At 48.0% G+C, this 19,364-nt stretch overlaps 1 protein-coding gene across 8 annotated transcripts in view; it reads left to right on the top strand.

Annotated features, from left to right (window-relative positions):
• LOC141098241 (serine/threonine-protein phosphatase 2B catalytic subunit beta isoform) overlaps window positions 1-19,364 on the top strand; it is a 119,491-nt gene that overhangs the window by 85,402 nt on the left and 14,725 nt on the right. For all 8 annotated transcript variants that reach the window (XM_073585859.1, XM_073585864.1, XM_073585860.1 and 5 more), the window contains one exon: window positions 11,462-11,559. In XM_073585859.1, the coding sequence (XP_073441960.1) occupies window positions 11,462-11,559 (98 nt within the window). The remainder of the gene's footprint in view (window positions 1-11,461; window positions 11,560-19,364) is intronic.

Below are 19,364 nucleotides of genomic sequence, written 5' to 3' on the forward strand. Positions count from 1 at the left end.
ACCGACAAAAACATAAAAAACGACCTAAATGAGGTATCGCTGTAACCGTACTGACCCGAAGAATAAAACCGCTTTATCAATTTTACCGCACGCGGAACGGTGTAAACGCACCCCCCCCAAAAGAAATTCATGAAACGCTGGTTTTTGTTCATTCTGCGTCCCAAAAATCGGAATAAAAAGCGATCAAAAAATTTCACGTGCCCGAAAATGGTACCAATAAAAACGTCAACTTGTCCCGCAAAAAATAAGACCTCACATGACTCGGTGGGTCAAAATACAGAAAAATTATAGCTCTCAATATGTGGTGATGCAAAAACTATTTTTACAATAAAAAGCGTCTTTTAGCGTGCGACAGCCGCCAAACATAAAAACCGCCATAAATAGTAAATCAAACCCCCCGTTATCACCCCCTTAGTTAGGGAAAAATAATAAAATTAAAAAAATGTATTTCCATTTTTCCATTAGGGTTAGGGCTAGGGTTAGGGCTAGGGGTGTGTTGGGGTAGGGTTAGGGTAGGGCTAGGGCTAGGGTTAGGGGCGTGTTAGGGTTCGGGTTGGAGTTAGAATTGGGGGTTTCCACTGTTTGGGCACATCAGGGGCTCTCCAAATGCAACATGGCGTCTGATCTCAATTCCAGCCAATTCTGAGTTGAAAAAGTCAAATGGTGCTCCTTCCCTTCCAAGCTCTGCTATGCGCCCAAACAGTGTTTTACCCCCAAATGTAGGGTATCAGCCTACTCAGGACAAATTGCAAAACAATTTTTGGGGTCCAATTTCTCCTGTTACCCTTAGGAAAATAAAAAATTGGGGGCAAAAATATCATTTTTGTGGAAAAAAATGATTTTTTTATTTTCACGTCCGAGTGTTATAAACTTCTGTGAAGCACTTGGGGGTTCAAAGTGCTCACCACACATCTAGATAAGTTCCGTGGGGGGTCTAGTGTCCAAAATGGGGTCACTTGTGGGGAGTTTCAATAGTTTAGGTACATCAGGGGCTCTCCAAAAGCACATGACACCCGCAGACCATTCCTTCAAAGTCTGCATTCCAAAACGTCACTGCTTCCCTTCCGAGCCCCGACGTGTGTCCATACAGTAGTTTTCTCCCACATATGGGGTGTCAGCGTACTCAGGACAAATTGGACAACAACTTTTGGGGTCCAATTTCTCCTGTTACCCTTGGGAAAATGAAAAAATTGGGGACTAATTGATCATGTTTGTGGAAAAAATACGATTTTTTTATTTTCATGCCCTGGCATTATAAACTTCTGTGAAGCCCTTGGGGGTTCAAAGTGCTCACCCCACATCTAGATACGTTCCTTAGTGGGTCTAGTTTTCAAAATGGGGTCATTTGTTGGGGGTTTCCACTGTTTAGGTACATTAGGGGCTCTCCAAATGCAACATGACACCCGCAGACCATTCCATCAAAGTCTGCATTCCAAAACGTCACTACTTCCCTTCCGAGCCCCGACGTGTGCCCATACAGTAGTTTTCTCCCACATATGGGGTATCAGCATACTCAGGACAAATTGGACAACAACTTTTGGGGTCCAATTTCTCCTGTTACCCTTGGGAAAATAAAAAAATGGTGATTAAAAGATCATGTTTGTGGAAAAAATACGAATTTTTTATTTTCACGCCCGGGTGTTATAAACTTCTGTGAAGCACTGGGGGGGTCAAAGTGCTCACCACACATCTAGATAAGTTCCTTAGGGGGTCTAGTTTCCAAAATGGTGTCATTTGTGGGGGGGTTCCACTGTTTTGGTACATCAGGAGTTTTCCAAACGAGACATGGTGTCCGATCTCAATTCCAGCCCAAAACGTCAAATGGCGCTGCTTCCCTTCCGAGTTCTGCCATGCGCCCAAATAGTGGTTTACCCCCACATGTGGGGTATCAGCGTACTCAGGACAAATTGCACAATTTGAAAAAAAAGTTAGATGTTCATTTTTTTTTTTAAATATTCAAAAAAATTCCTGTGACGCACCTAAAGGGTTAATAAACTTCTTGAATGTGGTTTTGAGCACCTTAAGGGGTGCAGTTTTTAGAATGGTGTCACTTTTGGGTATTTTCTATCATATAGACCCCTCAAAGTGGCTTCAAATGTGATGTGGTCCTAAAAATAAAATGGTGTTGTAAAAATGAGAAATCGCTGGTGAACTTTTAACCCTTATAACTTCCTAACAAAAAAAAATTTTGGTTCCAAAATTGTGCTGATGTAAAGTAAACATGTGGGAAATGTTAGTTATCAAGTTTTTTGTGTGCCGTATCTCTGTGATTTAAGGGCATAAAAATTCAAAGTTGGAAAATTGCGAAATTTTCAAAATTTTCGCCAAATTTCCGTTTTTCTCACAAATAAACGCAAGTTATTTGAATGAAATTTTACCACTAACATGAAGTACAATATGTCACGAGAAAACAATGTCAGAATCACCGGGATCCATGGAAGCGTTCCAGAGTTATGACCTCATATAGGTACAGTGGTCAGAATTGTAAAAATTGGCCCGGTCATGAACGTGCAAACCACCCTTGGGGGTGAAGGGGTTAATGCAACAAAATCCATGTTAAACTGTATAAAAGAGTCATTGTATCCATAACATTTTAAAGGAAAATATTTTGAAAGTGCAGTTTATGTACTTAATCATAAAGGCTTGCAGAAAAAGCAAAGCCAGACAGAAAATATGATGAGGATCATCCATACACCCCTGTAAGGCAATAACTAGCAGGTCTCATTAAAATATTTAAAACACTTTATGTGCTGCTGTCATGTGGTGTAGAAAAGTGTGGGCTAATCAAGGCTTTGTTCATTTTTATGAGAGTGTGCTTATCTGCATTCTCTGACAGGCGAAAGCGTCTTTTATCTTATGACCCTGACCGGCGGCACTAAAAACTCGCGCCGACTAGATGCTAGCCAGAGCAGAACAATACCTTCAAGGCACAGTTCGTGCCAGGTGTCCAGGTTTGAGACCTAATAGTTTAAAGTTGCAGCGGAGTTGGGGAGTATGCTGGTTTGTTTGGCCAGGTATTACTTGACCATCTTTAAAAACTTTTCCCTCGTCAAAAATACCTGGTTATCAGGCGCTTGGCTGGTGTCATATAATTGGCCCAGGCCTTTGACAGTTGTACCCCTGTCTCTACTGTGTGTTTCCCTGGCCTCTTCTCCTTGGTTGGGCAAGGAAGCTTGCCTCCATGCCACTAGCGTTGTCTGAAGGAATTTTTTCAACATATTTTGTACAATGGCCTTCTGGTATAGCACCATTTTACAAGTCCTCTCCACCTCAGGAAGAAGAGGTGCAAAGTACTCATTGTAGTGTGGGTCTAGCAGGGTCAACAACCAGTGCTCATTCACATAGGAGAAGGTTGTGTGGCTACTAGCATCTGTTGCGCTAGCCACCATCTCCTGTTCCTCCTCAGCGTCCACCACTCATTGTCGCTTTTGTTCACTTTTAGAGATCCCAGAAGTATTCACAAACTGTAACACTGTATGCCTGAGAAATAGAAGCCTACAACTTTTTTAAAAGCTTTTGTTCACTTTTAGAGATCACAGAAATTTTCTAAACACTACGGAATAGTGCATGGGGGAGAAATGTAGCCCAGGAAAATGTTTCAACGATTTTTGAGTGTTATAGAACATAAAAAAGGACCTCAAAGCATGTAATACTTCATGGACCAAAATATATTCAGTTTTTCCAGTACCCGCAAAACACGGGTATTACATACCTGGTAATGTGTTTTTTCATAAGACCTGACGGCAACACAAGAGAGGGGATCCGCCCAACAAGGACAGGAAACCTTCAAGATAAAAGGGGCGGCTCCTCTCTCCACATCAGTTGTTATGCAGAGCACGAGAGGAACGCCGCAGGTTAGTGTACATATAAATAATACATCCTTTACACTACTAATTTTCCAACACCCAAGGGAGTATATAATGCTAATAATGTATCCCACTAATGATGTGATCAATAGGGAGGGAATAAAAAGGTGCCGTCATGTCTCATGAAAAAACACATTACTAGGTATGTAATACCCGTATTTTTCCATTCTACATGACGGCACCACGAGAGAGTTACAGAGATTTGCATTTTCTTAGGGAGGGATCACTGCTTGTAACATTCTTCTCCCGAATGTGAGATCAGAGGTAGCAAATAGGTCTAACCTATAATGTCTGACAAAGGTAGATGGAGCGGACCAAGTCGCCGCCTTACAGATTTGGTAAATGAGAGCGTCTGCTCTCTTAGTCCAGGACGTCGCCATGGCCCTCGTGGAGTGGGCTTTTATACCTTCTGGAATAGCCCTGCCTGCACTGTTATATGCTGGCATAATGGCCTTTCTCACTCATCTAGCTACAGTCTGTTTAGAGGCTTTTAAGGCTCTCCCTTGCCCCTTGGAATGAGACTAATAAGGCCCTCTGTTTTTTCTCCAAGGTCTAGTTACCTCTAAATATTGCAGGAGACATCTCCTCATATCTATACAATAAAGCCTCTCCTCCTTCTGGTAGTTAGGGTTAGAACAAAGGGATGACAAGATTATCTCCTGAGTCCTATGGAATTTTTATACCACCTTGGGAAGGTGTGCTGGATCTAATTTTAACACAACTCTATTGCCCATGGCCTGAGTGTAAGGGAGGGTCTGTTGATAATGCAAGTCCTCAACCTACAGGCCGATGTGAGCGTTACTAATAAGGCTGTCTTTAAAGTTAACACTTTATCTCATGTTGTGTTTAGTGTTTCAAACAGACTCTTTGTCAGAGATGATAGGACTAAATTTAGATCCCAAGGAGGAGGAGTAGGGGACCGGACAGAGTCAGCTCTAGTACAGGGTCAGCTCTAGTACAGGCCCGGATAAACCTGGCCACCCACCTATTGTTTGCCAGGTCGCAGTTTTGAATAAGGCTGCCAGGGCTGAGATGTGTACTTTGAGGGTACTGACAGGGCTGTGGAGTTGGAGCTCATTTTGGTGGAGTCGGTATAAAATGGTCCGACTCCTAAAAGATATAATAAATTGGGTACAGTAGTTCAATGCAGAATGTGCTGAATATTTTTTCATAGAAATTTGGGAAAGTTATGAAATGTCCTATAAATGGCTGTTCTATTCCTGATCTAAGGCTAAATTCACACAGCGTTTTTGCTGCGTTTTTTGAGGATACGTTTTTCAGCTGCAAAAGCAGATCAGCTTTTTAAAAAACCGCATCACCTGAAAGGTTTTTGAGCTCATAGATAATGCTTTCAATAGCAAAAGCAGATTAGAAATCTGCTCTATCTATCCATTTATCCATATCTGTCTATCCATATCTTATCTGTACCAAAAAGAATGAAAGCCGGGTAGCACACAGACTAACACTCCTTTTTTTTAGCACCAGTCAGGTACACCTCATAGCTGCCCAAAAGGACGCCCAAGACAGGCATTGCCCGTCTTCAGTAACACATCAACATCAAATGATAGTTGGAATAAATAGACTGCATTCACCACATCTTAAGGTGCAGGCTTTATTTTCAAGTGTAGGGGTGTGCAGTATAAGGTTCTGCAGCAGCTGAGGTGTGCAGTATGAGATTCTGCGGAACAGTATTAGGTTCTGAGATTCTGCGGAACAGTATGAGGTTCTGAAAGTTTTTTGATCCTGGCTATTGGTTGTATTCCAATAAATATATATTATGTTCTATCTAAATGTCTTGATCATAAAAATGATTAAATGTCTGGTGTTCACATTGTACTACAATAAATTTTTCACTTAAATATAATCAATATATGTTGGAGTCGGAGTCGCAGGTTTGGCTTACCGACTCCACAGCCCTGTAGCTAACCCCAATCCTAAACCTTTCTTCTGAAATTCCAGTATTACCACTATCGGGACTTTCCCTTCCTGTATTGGGTCTGAGGTAGATAAGAATTTTTTTACATATTGTAGTCACTGGTTTTCTGCTACTGAGTAAGGTGGATATTAACGCTGCGGAAAATCCCTTTTTCTCTAGTAGTGACCTTTTAAATTTTAGGCTGTCAACTGCAGCCTGGATCTCTGAGGGTGATTGAAGGGACTCTGTGTTAGAAGGCCCTAGACCTCTGTCACTGACAATCACTCAGCCAATAGGACCATGGTCTTTTTGGTCAAAAGGGGGCTATCATAATCACTCTGGCTCTGTCCTCCCTGATCTTCCACAAAACCGCTGGTATGAGGCATATTGGAGGGACGGCGTACGGAAGACCTGATGTCCACTCTATCCTGAAGGCGTCTGCTGGACTTAGGGAACAGAATTTCTGAACCTTCCTGTTGGCTTTTTTGAGGAGGAGAGATCTATACTGGGTTTTTCCCACATGTGCATTATCCGTTGAAAAATGGATTCTTTTAGGTACCATTCTCCTTGCCTCAAGTGGTTCCTGCTCAGACAGTCTGCCTTCAGGTTGTCTATACCTCGGATATGCAGGGCCTGTAATGAGAGGAACTGGTGTTCTGCCAGAGTCATGAATCCGGCCTCAAGCTGCTTAGCGGAGGCCTTTTGACAAGAGCAGTCACCTTCAGCCTAAAAGGACTGGTGACTATCTACATCAAGGACTGAGAACGGGTGTCTCCCTGGTGGTTTACATATGCAACCACTGCTTGGTTGTCTGACTCTTACATGGTGTCCTCTTTAAATTTTTCGATTCGTTAGAAGTTCTTAATCGTTTGAGGATAGATTTCTTTCCTCCCTGGCCTAGCGATCCTGGAGCCATAATGTGTCTAGGTGGGCTTCCCACCCCCAAGTACTGGTGTCCATAGTCACCACCTTGGAGGTTGTGTGTGTGTGCAAGGTACTCCTCTCGGAGATGACTATCTGTAACCGCCACCTGAGTGGAGTGCATAGTCTGGAGGGTGAGCCTCTGCTCTAACCGTTCCTGAAGTTCCCGGTTGTTCTGTAGCACACACCCTTATAGTTCCCTTGTGTGGAACTGGGCCCATTTCACTGCTGGTGTGCAGGAGGTGAGGGACCCCAATACTGATATGGTCCTTCACAGAGCCATTTCTGGCTTTTTTTTCCAGTTCCAGTTTGGATTTTTTTTGAGGTTCAACTGCCACCCCAGCGTCTGTATGTTTCCATCACTATTCTGACTTGTTCTCGACAGTAAGGGAGACTTCCTCCCACTATCAAGAAGTTGTCCAGATATGGTATCATCAGAGTATCTTTTCTCTGAGGTGTGCTGTGACTTCTGCAATTAATCTTTGTGAAAACTTTAGGGCTATTGCTACTCCAAAGGGCAGAGCCCCTTATTGAAAGTGACGCCACTGAGAAGTCATCTTGACTGCCACTCTGACATTTCCGGCCTTATTGCCGGTCAGAATGTGGTGATAAGCGTTCTTGAGGCCCAGGACTGCTATATAACCCTGAGGAAGGATGAGTTCCACTGCTGATCTTATCGGCTCCACCTTGGAAGACTGGATTATCAGATACCTGTTGAGGTCTTTTCCAATTTATAATTGTCCTCCAGGAATTATATGGGGTGCTTATTTTTTATTTTGTTTTATTTTTTAAATAGGGGGGAGTAAACCTCTATCTTTCTACCGAAATCTCTCCTTATGGAGTCCTCCTGAGAGATCAGTGAGGGGCTGGCCTATCCCTTGCTTTGCCATCCGTGTCCATTGACTGCAAGGCCCTTACTGATTTACAGACTTCTGACTGCATCAGGGATCTCAGGCTCTCGGCAAAGAGGGTATCTCCTCCGCTACTGTTTTATTAATACAGGCCTGACACAACTTCTTATTCCTAAGGGATTTTTTTTGCATAAGGAATATTGCTTATTCCTAAGCTTTTGATTTACCCCTTTTTTAGGGACCTCCAATGCTTTACCCCACCAATGTATGTAAAAAGAGGGGAGAGAGGAGAATCATAGAATTCTATGATTCTCCTCTCTCCCCTCTTTTTACATACATTGGTGGGGGTAGAGCATTGGAGGTCCCTAAAAAAAGGGGGTAAATCAAAAGCTAGGAATAAGTAATATTCCTTATGCAAAAAAAAAAAAAAAATCCCTTAGGAATAAGAAGTTGTCAGGCCTGTATTAATAAAACAGTAGTGGAGGAGACACCCTCTTTGCCAAGAGCCTGAGATCCCTGATGTAGTCAGAAGTCTGTAAATCAGTAAGGGCCTTGCAGTCAACGGACACGGATGGCAAAGCAAGGGATAGGCCAGCCCCTCATTGATCTCTCAGGAGGACTCCATAAGGAGAGATTTCGGAGACGAGAGAGAGAGAGAGAAAGAGAACAGACATTATTGTACTGGACTTTCTCGAAGCTCACTCACCACTCGAACGCTTCACAGGACGCGTACCGGATCTGGAGGCTGACTGGTCTGTACACATGTCTCCCATCGGGACTGTGGACCCCTCCTTTTTTACACCATGACTATCCTCCCGTATGCTGTCCGAGCGGCTTCCACTGTAGATATGGCACGTCTGGCTCCTCTCATCTGAGCGTGACCGCCACTCCTGCACCCCCTGGCGCGGTTGTAAGTGCTCTGGCGAAAAAGGCTCTCAATCTTAACAAGTTAGCTGCTGCCGCTTTCAGATGAGAACAGTCACATTCAACCTAGAATGGTTGGTGACCCCCTGCCAGCACTTCTGACAGCAATTACCCCATTTTTTTAATCACCTGGTTGATCCTGCACCTGCTGGCCGCTTGCACTTCCTGGATGTACCCCCATGCATGCACACTGCAGCTGGCCCGTGCACCCGGCAACCACATCCGGTGCGTGCTGGATTATCTAGTGCCCAGAATATTACCCGGGATAATGTGTGCGCGCGCCCCCGGGACTTGCTGCTGACATACTGTCCTGAGGCTGCTGCACCTCTGCTTCCGGAGCACCTTCAGTGCCCACTCCTTCCAGGTGCCCACCGCCACCTCTGTTCCCCCGGTGTACGCACTGCCTGCGCACCCCCCCGGATACTACTTCCGGTGCGCGCCCAGGCCACTTCCGGTGTGCGCTCCTGCTCATGCACCCGGCCGCTGCCTGTGCTCGGGTGTCAACATCAGTTGCGCGCACCCGGCCTTCCCTTCCGGTTTGCGCCCGGGTCTGTTACGGCATTCCCACGCCATCGGCCGCCATGACACCTGCTGCTGCCCTCATACCTGCGGCCCCCATGGACCTAGTCTTCAGGAGGAAGCCTCAACGCCTCTGGCCACGCTGTTTGCAGGTACTTCTTTCTATGGCAGTCCCCGGCGTCAGGCCCGTTCTCGACAGGGAGGGATCCTGAAAGGGTCCTCCGAGGAGTCTTACCTCTGCCCGGGCACTGATGTGCCTCACGGGCTGCATGGCCACCACATGTCAACAGGGAGGGAGCACAGAAAGTGGCCTCCGTGGACTTCTATGGGGTATGTTGGCATCTGGGAGGGTACACCGCATGTGGTCTCTGAGGCTCAAACTTCACCCGGGCAATTGGCTCACGGGCTGTGGCCATGCATTCGCTCAGGGTGGGGCATAGGAATATATGGCCCCCGAGGCGACTACCGGTGACTGGTGTAGCAGACCGGTGCTTGCCAGTAATCACCCGACCCAGGCCCAGGCATCCTCCTCTTCAAGAATCTTCAAGAGGTTTTCATCTTGAGGGTTCCCCATCGAGGACAAGGAAACCAACTGATGCGGAGAGAGGAGCCGCCGCTTTTATCTTGAAGGTTTCCTGTCCTTGTTGGGTGGATCCCCTCTCTCGTGGTGCCGTTATGTAGAATGGAAAAAAAAAACTGCAGCAATATATTTGTCATTCGACTGCACAGGCCTAATCCCTGTCTACAGACTGGATTCCGTCACTCTTCCTGCTCCTGTGACTCTCTCCCTAGTCTAAATGCAGATTGTATGGGCTACAAACTATTAGCCCTGAGAAGGGCTCATAGTACAATGGCTCATCTTCAGCATCAGTATCAACACTACAGACCTCTGATTCATTACACTGTGCACACAGATAGGCCTGGACAAGCACGCTCGCCCTCCAATATGAAGGGTCACAGAGCTGTGCAATGGCGTCAGTGTGCTGAGCTGGGCAATGCCTGTCCTTTTATAATCTCTCCTGATGTCAGACGGACCGCCAGTCACAGTAATGTCACAACCAAGATGTCTGCGGCATTACAGTGACTCACAAGGAATCCATGTATGCTTATTGGCTTCGTTCCAGGCGCCAAAGATGTAGGGTGGGGATTCTAGTATTACATTGTGCAACGCCCATTACTCACCAATTAACGAGCCCATCCAAGAACCATGATCGAGTATCACCAAACACATTCGCTTATCCCTAATAACATATATTATATTAGAAGATGTGAACAAAAGAAAATAAAGCTCTATTAAAACTATAATAGAAAATTCTTTAAAAATTAAAGTCTAAGGCTGCCCACTTTTTGCTTATAGATGCACATAATTTATTTTTGTGTTTCATTTGACACTTGAATTATCGTGTTTACGTGTTATGAGGGTATGTATTAAGTTGTCATCTTGTCCCACTCCCATCAGCATTCTGGTCCGCTCCAGTACCGCGTGAGCACTTCTGTAACTTGCCGAATCACTGTGTGGAGTGGTGGTTCCTTACTTGGGCTGAGGTCATATGAGTGAGTCTCTCATGCAAGGGAATCTGATTGATAATGATGCTTGGCTCAAACTGATCTGCGTGTCTGTTTTCTGTGATCCAGTTTTCTCATATGAGAGAATCGTATTGCAGGCGCTGAGAAGAAGACCAAATTTAATTTCTCCATTACCTGTGTCCATGTAAATCGGACTGCACTTGTATGACATCTGAGCGCAGTGCAGTACGATATTTTATGCTCACACTTAGACTTAAATGGGAGCGCATGATCTGATTTGTGGAGCCATTCGCAGCATACTGCCCCTTAGTATAACACTGGAGCAAGTGCTGGCCTACAAAATATCAGCTCTCGTCAGAGTTACTGTATATGCTCATGTGAAGGCTGTGCTGCAGAAATATGCGCCTCATTAAGAGTTCTAATTGAATTTGGCACATCTTTTAGATTCTGTTGGCTGGAGCTGGTGGAAAAAGACATTAGTTGCTAAATTTTTGCATAACTATCAGATGTGCGAAAATATTACAACCTTTCCACCAACTTTACGCCAGAACTATGGTGAAAACTGATGAATTGAGACATAAGAATGGTGAACTAGTTACCCAGCTAGTAATAAAATAGCAGTGTCATGTCCCTACATATTAGTGAAATAGGTTTAGGTGTTGCCTTGTCCCACCAGGAGACTTAAATGCCATAGGTGACCAGCATTCCTGTCGATCATTTCTGCTTCCTGTTCTTTGTTGACTTTTTCTTGATTCTGAAACTATTACAGCATGGGGCAACTCTGCCAGTTGTAAAATGCGGACTATATTTTTTTTTTTGTTTTCTCTGTTTGCACTTTGCCTGCTTTCCTAGATCCTGTCGATATATCAACAATATCTGATTACTCTGATCCAGTTTGTCCTCACAAATGACAAATATCCTTTTTTTTTTTATTCAAGGGAGGAGAGTGAAAGTGTCCTGACACTGAAGGGTTTAACCCCTACTGGAATGTTGCCAAGCGGGGTGCTGGCTGGTGGACGGCAGACTTTACAAAGTGGTAATGATGAGCTGCTTGCTGTACCTCAGATGGATTGCTGCACAACTCGCTTCCTATTCAACCCTACACATACTGCTTGCTTGGAATATCTAATGCTTTTAGCTCCTGTCTTAGCAGCTGAAGCTAGTGCATATCGCAGTTGTACTAATACAATGAGAACTAGGTACATCTGTACCAGGGTACAAACCTACTAGCCGTTTCTCCATTATACTTAGTGAACCTAATAAAGCTGCGAAACCCCCCAGTATTTGAAAAGACCAGGCTAACCCCAGTTTATGCTGCCAAAGCTCTGTGTTACGAGGTGTATATGTTTTGTACCCTGGTAGAGCCTGTAAAGTGTCAAGTTAAAGGGAATCTGTCACCCTTTTTTTCGACTAGGAGCTGCCGGCTCCGCATTCTGTAATGCCGTAGACAAGCCTCCGATGTAACCTGAAAGATAAGAAAATAGAGTTATATTATACTCACCCCGGCGTCCGGTCCGATGGGTGTTGCGGTCCTGTCCGGCGCCTCCCATCTTCATACGATGCCGTCCTCTTCTTTCCTTCCTGTCATGGCTCCAGCGCAAGCGCACTGCGCTGCCCTGTTGAGGGCAGAGCAGAGTCCTGCTGTGCGCAGGCATCGGGAGAGATCCGCAACACCCACCGGACCAAGACCGGACCCCCCCCCCCCGGGTGAGTATAATCTAGCTTCTCTTTCAGGTTACATCGGGGGTATCTACAGCATTACAGAATGCTGTAAATAAGCCCCTGATGGCGGTGCCGGCAGCTCCTAGATGAAAAAAGGGTTGACAGATTCCCTTTAAGTGGTCTCTGTAAATTCTCTGCTAACCCTTCTTGTTCTTATTCATTCTTCTTTCTCAAAGGTGTGAATTCTTCTACCTACTTATAATTCTGCTATAGATATGTAGAAATGTCTGTTTTATGTTTAACCAAAAGACATTTTGCCTTTGAGTGCACATCATATGTGTTTACATGTAATCTAGGTATTAAAGTAATCTGTCACCAGAAGTTGGAGGCCTATGTAAATGGCCTGGGTCCGGTCCGATGGGCGGTGTTCCTTCTTTCTTCTCCACCCCATCCGTGGCCCCCGTCCGCGATCTTCTCCGGTAATCTCCATCGTTCGCGCGTGTGCAAAGCAATCCTGCTTCGGGCACACGCAGTATGCTTTGCTCAGCTTTGGGCAAAGCTGAAAATCATTACTGCGCATGCGCCGGTACACTGTGCCCTGGAAGTATTTCCCTGTGTTCCGGGACATAGTGACCAGCGCATGTGCAGTAAGGATTTTTGGCTTTGCCCGCAGTTGGGCAAAGCATACTGCGCATGCGCGAAGTAAGATTGCATTGTGCACGCGCGAACGATGGAGAAGAATACTGAAGAAGATCGCAGACGGGGGCCGTGGATGGGGTGGAGAAGAAAGAAGAACACCGCCCATCGGACCGGACCCAGGCCATTTACATAGGCCTCCAACTTCCGGTGACAGATTTCCTTTAAGTAGAGTTTTTGTTTCTACCCCCTTAAGGACCACTTTGTAGGTTAATGACCAGGCCTTAATTTTGAAATCTGACCAGTGTCACTTTGTGGTTATAACTCTGGAACGCTTCAACGGATCCCGCTGATTCTGAGATTTGTTTTTTTTCTCCTTCGTCTCATTGGGGGACACAGATACTGTGGGTGTATGCTTCTGCCGCTAGGAGGCTGACACTAAGTGGAAAAAAAGAGGTTAGCTCCTCCGCAGTATACACCCTCGCCCCTATTGCGGGCGGAAATCAGTTTTTGCTTAGTGTCCTATGGAGGCACACACAGTCTGGAACTCTCCAGACTATTTTTTTCTAGTTTACTATGAAGATGAGACAGGGGCGACGGATCCTATTGAAGGGGTCCGATCTCCCCAAACCATCAACGGGCGAGCACTCGTTGAGTATCGTCTCCGCATATCCTTTCCGCACCGAGGGAAATCTCTGGGACTTTTCCCCAGACATCTATTTTTTTTCTTTGTTTTTTATTTTATGATGATAAGACAGGGGCAACGCATCCTATTGAAAGGATCCGATTTCCCCAAACCATCAACGGGCGACCACGTGCGAGTATCCCTCCACGTATCCTCTCCCGCGACGTGGGACATTATGCCAGACTTAGCCCTGTCCACCCCTAGGTATTGAAACCATGGGCTTGCACAGAGGCACAAGACTAGTCTGTGTGGCCCCCACTGCTCCACCAACGCTAGACGGCGGTGCTGCAAGGTGGCGGACGGTCCCTCTCCTCACCCCCTGAAGGGGTTAGATGGAGCTAGGGTTCCTGCACCGTCCTATTTTTTTATCAAAGACCCCCTCACATACCTGAGCTCAGGCTGAAGAAGATCATCGGTGAGGAGAGGGTCGGGGAGGGCTCCTGTGAAGATTTCGGGCTGGAGCCCACAGCCGCAGCATGCTTCGCGGTGTCCGCTAGCCATGCAAGAGAAGGGCTGGATCCGTCAGGACAGGAACACTGCGCCGGTCAGTAGCGCCACTTTTGGTACCGCGCCCCCCCCCCCGGTCGGGTAGGGGAAAAATTGAGGCCGTGGCTTCGGCCGGAGCTAGGCGGCGGCGGGAAGTTCCGCCCTCGGGGCTGCTTGTCACTTCCGGCAGCCCGCCCCACACGGCGGCGGTAAAAATCGAGGCCCTGGCTTCGGAGTCGGGGGGGGGGGGGCGCAGGACTGGGGTAAGTGCTGCCCGAGAGGCTACCTCCTCCCCATATCCCCAGCAGCGGACAGATACAGCATGTCCGAACAAAAGCAAAGACGCACACGTTCTTTTACGCGGCATGCATCTCTTGTCGGGCTGCGTTTCCGCGGGTGCAGAGCAGCATTTATGCGAAGGCTGCGAATCCAAACGCGCCCAGGAGCCCTCCCCTGCGACCGCGACCAATGTGTCAAATGCCCCGGAGTGGGCCCGATCACTGTCACAGTACATGGCGTCGCTTACGAGAGCAATAGAATCCCTTCAAGCCCCAGATAGGGGCAGGGACAGTGTCTCGCCGCCTTTAGAGGGAACCTCCACCTCACAGGAGCCTCCGGCCTGCAGGGGCCACCCTCACTCCAGGCAGACCCGGGGGAAAAGAATCCACACGGTGTCGCCCAGTCCATCCGGTGCCTTCGGCATCCGTAAGGTCTGCTTCTCGCTCCCCGTCACCAGTGGTTGATAGCGAGCAGACCTCAGATTGCGACTCAGACGAGCCCATGGACCTGGACACTCCAGGGTCACGTGAAACAGTGGACAGCCTCATAGAAGCCATCAATCAGACCCTGGGAATTGAGGATGATACCGCAGCGGCTACGGGGCGTAAAGTGGCATGTAAACGGGTGAAGCGGCTGCACAGAATTTTTTCCTCTCACCCTGAATTTGAGGACATAGTGCAGCGGCACAGAGAACGTCCAAAATTGCATTTTTCTCAGGTTAAAGGGCACTCGAAACGTTATCAGTTTGCTCCGGACCTCCGTAAACAATGGATGGAATCCCCGATAGTGGATCCTCCGGTTTCACGCCTGGCCATTAAGACCCTGTTATCTGTCTCTAGGGTTTCCTCGATTAAAGATCCCACGGACTGCCTTATTGAGAGCCTAGGTCGTTCAGTATATGAGGCGTCAGGGTCTGCACTCGTTCGCAGCAACTTGGGTAGCCAAGGCTATGATATCATAGTCAGAAACATTAAACAAGGTCGCGCAGGAGCAGGATCTACCTGCAGAGATCTCGGAGGTCACATGTCATGATGATAGCCGGAGATTATGTATTGAATGCGTCTTTGGATGCGGCCAATTGTTCAGCACTTGCTGCCGCTAATGCAATCTCTATCTGAAGAGCCCTGGGTTGAGGACATGGCGGGCCGATTCTACTTCCAAGAAGTCCTTGACTTCCCTGCCTTATCAGTGCGGCCGCCAATTTTTGTATCAATTTATCTCCGACTCCACAGGAGTAAAGAGCGGGTTTCTCCCTCAACAGAAGGTTAAATCGTTTTTTCGTCACCCGATTCAGGCACGTTTTCGGGTCTTTCGCAGTGCCACCGGCCATTCTAGGCCGGGCGTGACGGCATTGGTCAGGTGGTGGCCGCTAAGCAGCCTGAGCCTGGTCCGGGACCCGAATAGGAGACCGGTCCGGGGTCATGCGTTAAAGGACTCCGGGTGGACTACGGGGCCCAATTCCACCACCTCAGGCCGCCCCAATCAGGATAGGGAGCGGCAGGTCATATAGAGCCAACCCATTGGGGAGAATGCGTGCTCAACAGGCCAGATCGAGGGGACCCAGATCCTAAGGATCATCGGCCAAATGACTCGAGGTCTTTACCACACGACACCAGCAAAGTGGGCGGCCGGTTACTCTGTTTTCACAACGTCTGGGCCAACATTGCTCACGACGCATGGGTAAAAGAATTGGTGTCCTCCGGTTACAAAATAGAATTTGTCAGATACCCTCCAAGATGGTTTTTTTTCTTTCCCGGCTTTCCAGGGTGGATACCCAGGTAAGGGCTCTATTGGGAGCCATCAAGTCGCTCCTGCACAACGGAGTCATTGTTCCAGTGCCGGAACACAGAAGAGCTCAGGGGTTTCATTCCAACCTTTTTGCGGTTCCCAAAAAGGACGGGTCTGTCAGGCCTGGTTTTTTTTTTTTTTTGGACCTGAAGCTTCTGAACAAATTCATCAGGATCAGTCATTTCCGGATGGAGTCTCCGTTCAGTCATAGCGGTCATGGAGCAGTGAGAATACTTGGCCTCAATTGACAGCCAGGACGCATTTCTGCATATTCCCATTTTTTCCTCCTCATCAGAGGCGGCTACGCTACGCCATCAGCGTTCAGCATTTGCAGTTCGTAGCGCTACCCTTCGGGCTAGCCACGGCTCCCAGAGTGTTCACAAAGGTTATGGCAACTGTCAGGGCCACACTACATTCTCGAGGCATAGTCATCTTGCCTTATCTGGACGACCTCTTGGTCAAGGGCCCGTCAATACGGGCATGTGAGGAAGGTGTCAACATCACGCTAGATACTCTTGCTTAGATGGTTGGTCAATGCAAAGAAATCATCCCTTGTGCCAGCTCAGAGGATCTCCTTCCTAAGAATGATCTTCGACGCTTGCTGAAGGTTGATAATTCTCCCTCAGGAAAGGGCGCTAGTCTCCGGCAGGGAGTCCGGACACTACGCCAACCAGTCCCTCATACCATCCGATCCGCGATAAGGATCCTAGGGAAAATGGTGGCAGCAATCGAAGCGATACCTTTCATCCAGTTCCATCCTTCACCCCCTGCAGCACGCCTCGTGTCAGCCTGGAACAAGAATCCTTTCAAACTCGATCGGCGGTGCAAACTGTCCTCTCAAGTCAGGCAGTCGTTCGGATGGTGGATAACCAGTTCTCTTCTCTGGCCTAGGGGAAACCTTTCCCCCCATGTCATGGGCTGATAATGACAATCAACGTCAGTCTCCTCGGTTGGGGAGCGGTGTTTCGCCACCACACAGCCCAGAAACGGTGGTCGCCACAGGAGGTACGCCTCCCGATCAACTTATTGGGGATACGAGCAATTCGGCTGGCTCTGCAGAAGTTTCATCACTTTCTAGCAGGCCGCCCCGTCCGGATTACATCGGACATCGCCACGGCGGTGGTTTACATAATTTGTCAGGGGGGCACCCGCAGCAGAACAAACATGCGCGAGGTGGAGCACATTCTTCAGTGGGCCGAAGCAAATCACTCGGTGATTTCGGCTGTCCACATCCCGGGCGTGGAAAATTGGGCGGCAGACTTCCTCAGCCGGCAGGGTCTTGCATCCGGAGAGTGGTCTCTATATCCCGAAGTTTTTCAACAGATTTGTCAACTGTGGGGAGCTCCGGATGTGGACCTGATGGTTTCCAGAGTGAATGCCAAGGTGCCCACATATGTCGCTCGGGCCAGGGACCCGCAGGAATTCGCGGTGGACGCGTTGGTTCTACCATGGAACCAGTATCGCCTCCCATATCTATTTTCCCCACTGCCACGAGAGTCAGCAAAGGGATCAAGACGGAAGTGGGGCCGGCGATTCTGCTGGCCCCACACTGGCCCCGTCGAGCGTGGTACGCAGATCTAAGGCAGCTGCTCGCCGATGTTCCTGGGCTCCTGCTAGGGCGCCCAGATCTACCGTCTCAAGGGCTAATTTGCCACCCGAATGCAGGGACCCTGTGTTTGACGGCAGGGCCGTTGAATCTTGGATTCTAACCCAGGCAGGGTTCAGGAGCAAGGTGGTCGCTACAACGATTAGCGCCCGGAGGCCTGCTTCAGCATGAATTTACCACCACACCTGGAAGGTGTTCTTTGCTTGATGTCGAGGCCGCGGTGTTTCTCCGCTAAGATTCTCGATCTCCAACATCTTGGTTTTTCTCCAGTCGGGCTCAGAGAGCCCGGATAGCTCAGTCGGTAGAGCATTAGACTTGGGCTTTGCCACAGGTTTCCGCAGCAGACAAATGTCGGCCTTATCCGTCCTGTTCCAGTGCAGGGTTGCTACCAATTTGCAGGTGAAAACTTATTCATCCGGGGAGTGTCCCACTTGATACCTCCCTATATGGCGCCGATGAACGCCTGTGTTCCTAACATGGTCCTAAGTGTTCTGCAGGAAGATCCATTGGAACCGCTTCAGGATATCGCTTTGAGGTACCTTTCCTGGAAAGTTGTTCCCCTAGTGGCCATCACTTCCATCAGGCGGGTTTCAGAGCTGGCGGCTCTATCCTGCCGAGCTCTGTTCCTCACTTTCCATAGGTATAAGGTGGTCCTCAGACCAGCCCCTCTTTTTCTGCCGAAGGTCGTGTCCTCTTTGTCACATCAATGAAGATGTTGCTTTGCCTTCATTTTGTCCAGCACCGGTGCACCGTGTGGAAGAAGGCTCTTCACACGTTAGACCTGGTAAGAGCCCTCCGGAGGTACGTGTCACGGATGGCACACGCTGTTCGTGCTCCCTGAAGAACGAAGGAAGGGACTCGCTGCCGCAAAGACGACCATAGCCAGATGGATTCGTTTGACTATTCAGGAGTCCTACTGCATTAGAGGCACGCCGATTCCGGCAGGGATCAGAGCGCACTCTACCCGGTCGGTGGGCGCCTCTTGGGCGCTTCGGCACCAGGCTTCGACAGAACAGGTTTGCAAGGCAGCAACCTGGTCCAGCCTGCACACATTTGCCAAACATAATATCCATACTCAGGCCTCGGCGGATGCAAGCCTGGGTAGAAGGAGTCTCCAAGCAACGGTGTCGCACCTTTAAACAGGAGGTGCATGTAGCTTGGATCGGTGAGTCAATCTCCCACCCAGGGACTGCTTTAGGACGTCCCACAGTATCTGTGTCCCCCAATGAGACGGAGAAAAGGAGATTTTTGTGTACTCACCGTAAAATCTCTTTCTCTTAGCCTTTAATTGGGGGACACAGGACCGTGGGTGTTATGCTGCTGTCCACTAGGAGGCGACACTATGCATAATCTGAAAAAGATTAACTTTGGCTCCTCCTCTGCAGTATACACCCCTGGATGGCGTCAGCCTTCTCCAGTTTTGTGCAAAAGCATTAGGAGGAATATACCAGAAACATAACCATGCCTGTAAAAAAAGGCTACTATAAACAGGCTCAAACAACAATATGAGAACCCAACCGTAACAACGGCCCGCAAGGGCTACAGGGTGGGAGCTGTGTCCCCCAATTAAAGGCTAAGAGAAAGAGATTTTACGGTGAGTACACAAAAATCTCCTTTACTCTGTCGCCTTATTGGGGGACACAGAACCGTGGGACGTCCTAAAGCAGTCCCTGGGAGGGGAAGCAGTGGATGAATATTG

Source organism: Dendrobates tinctorius, unplaced genomic scaffold (assembly GCF_039654945.1).
Source record: "Dendrobates tinctorius isolate UK_male_01 unplaced genomic scaffold, ASM3965494v1 ptg000089l, whole genome shotgun sequence".
NCBI classification, from domain to species: Eukaryota; Metazoa; Chordata; class Amphibia; order Anura; family Dendrobatidae; genus Dendrobates; species Dendrobates tinctorius.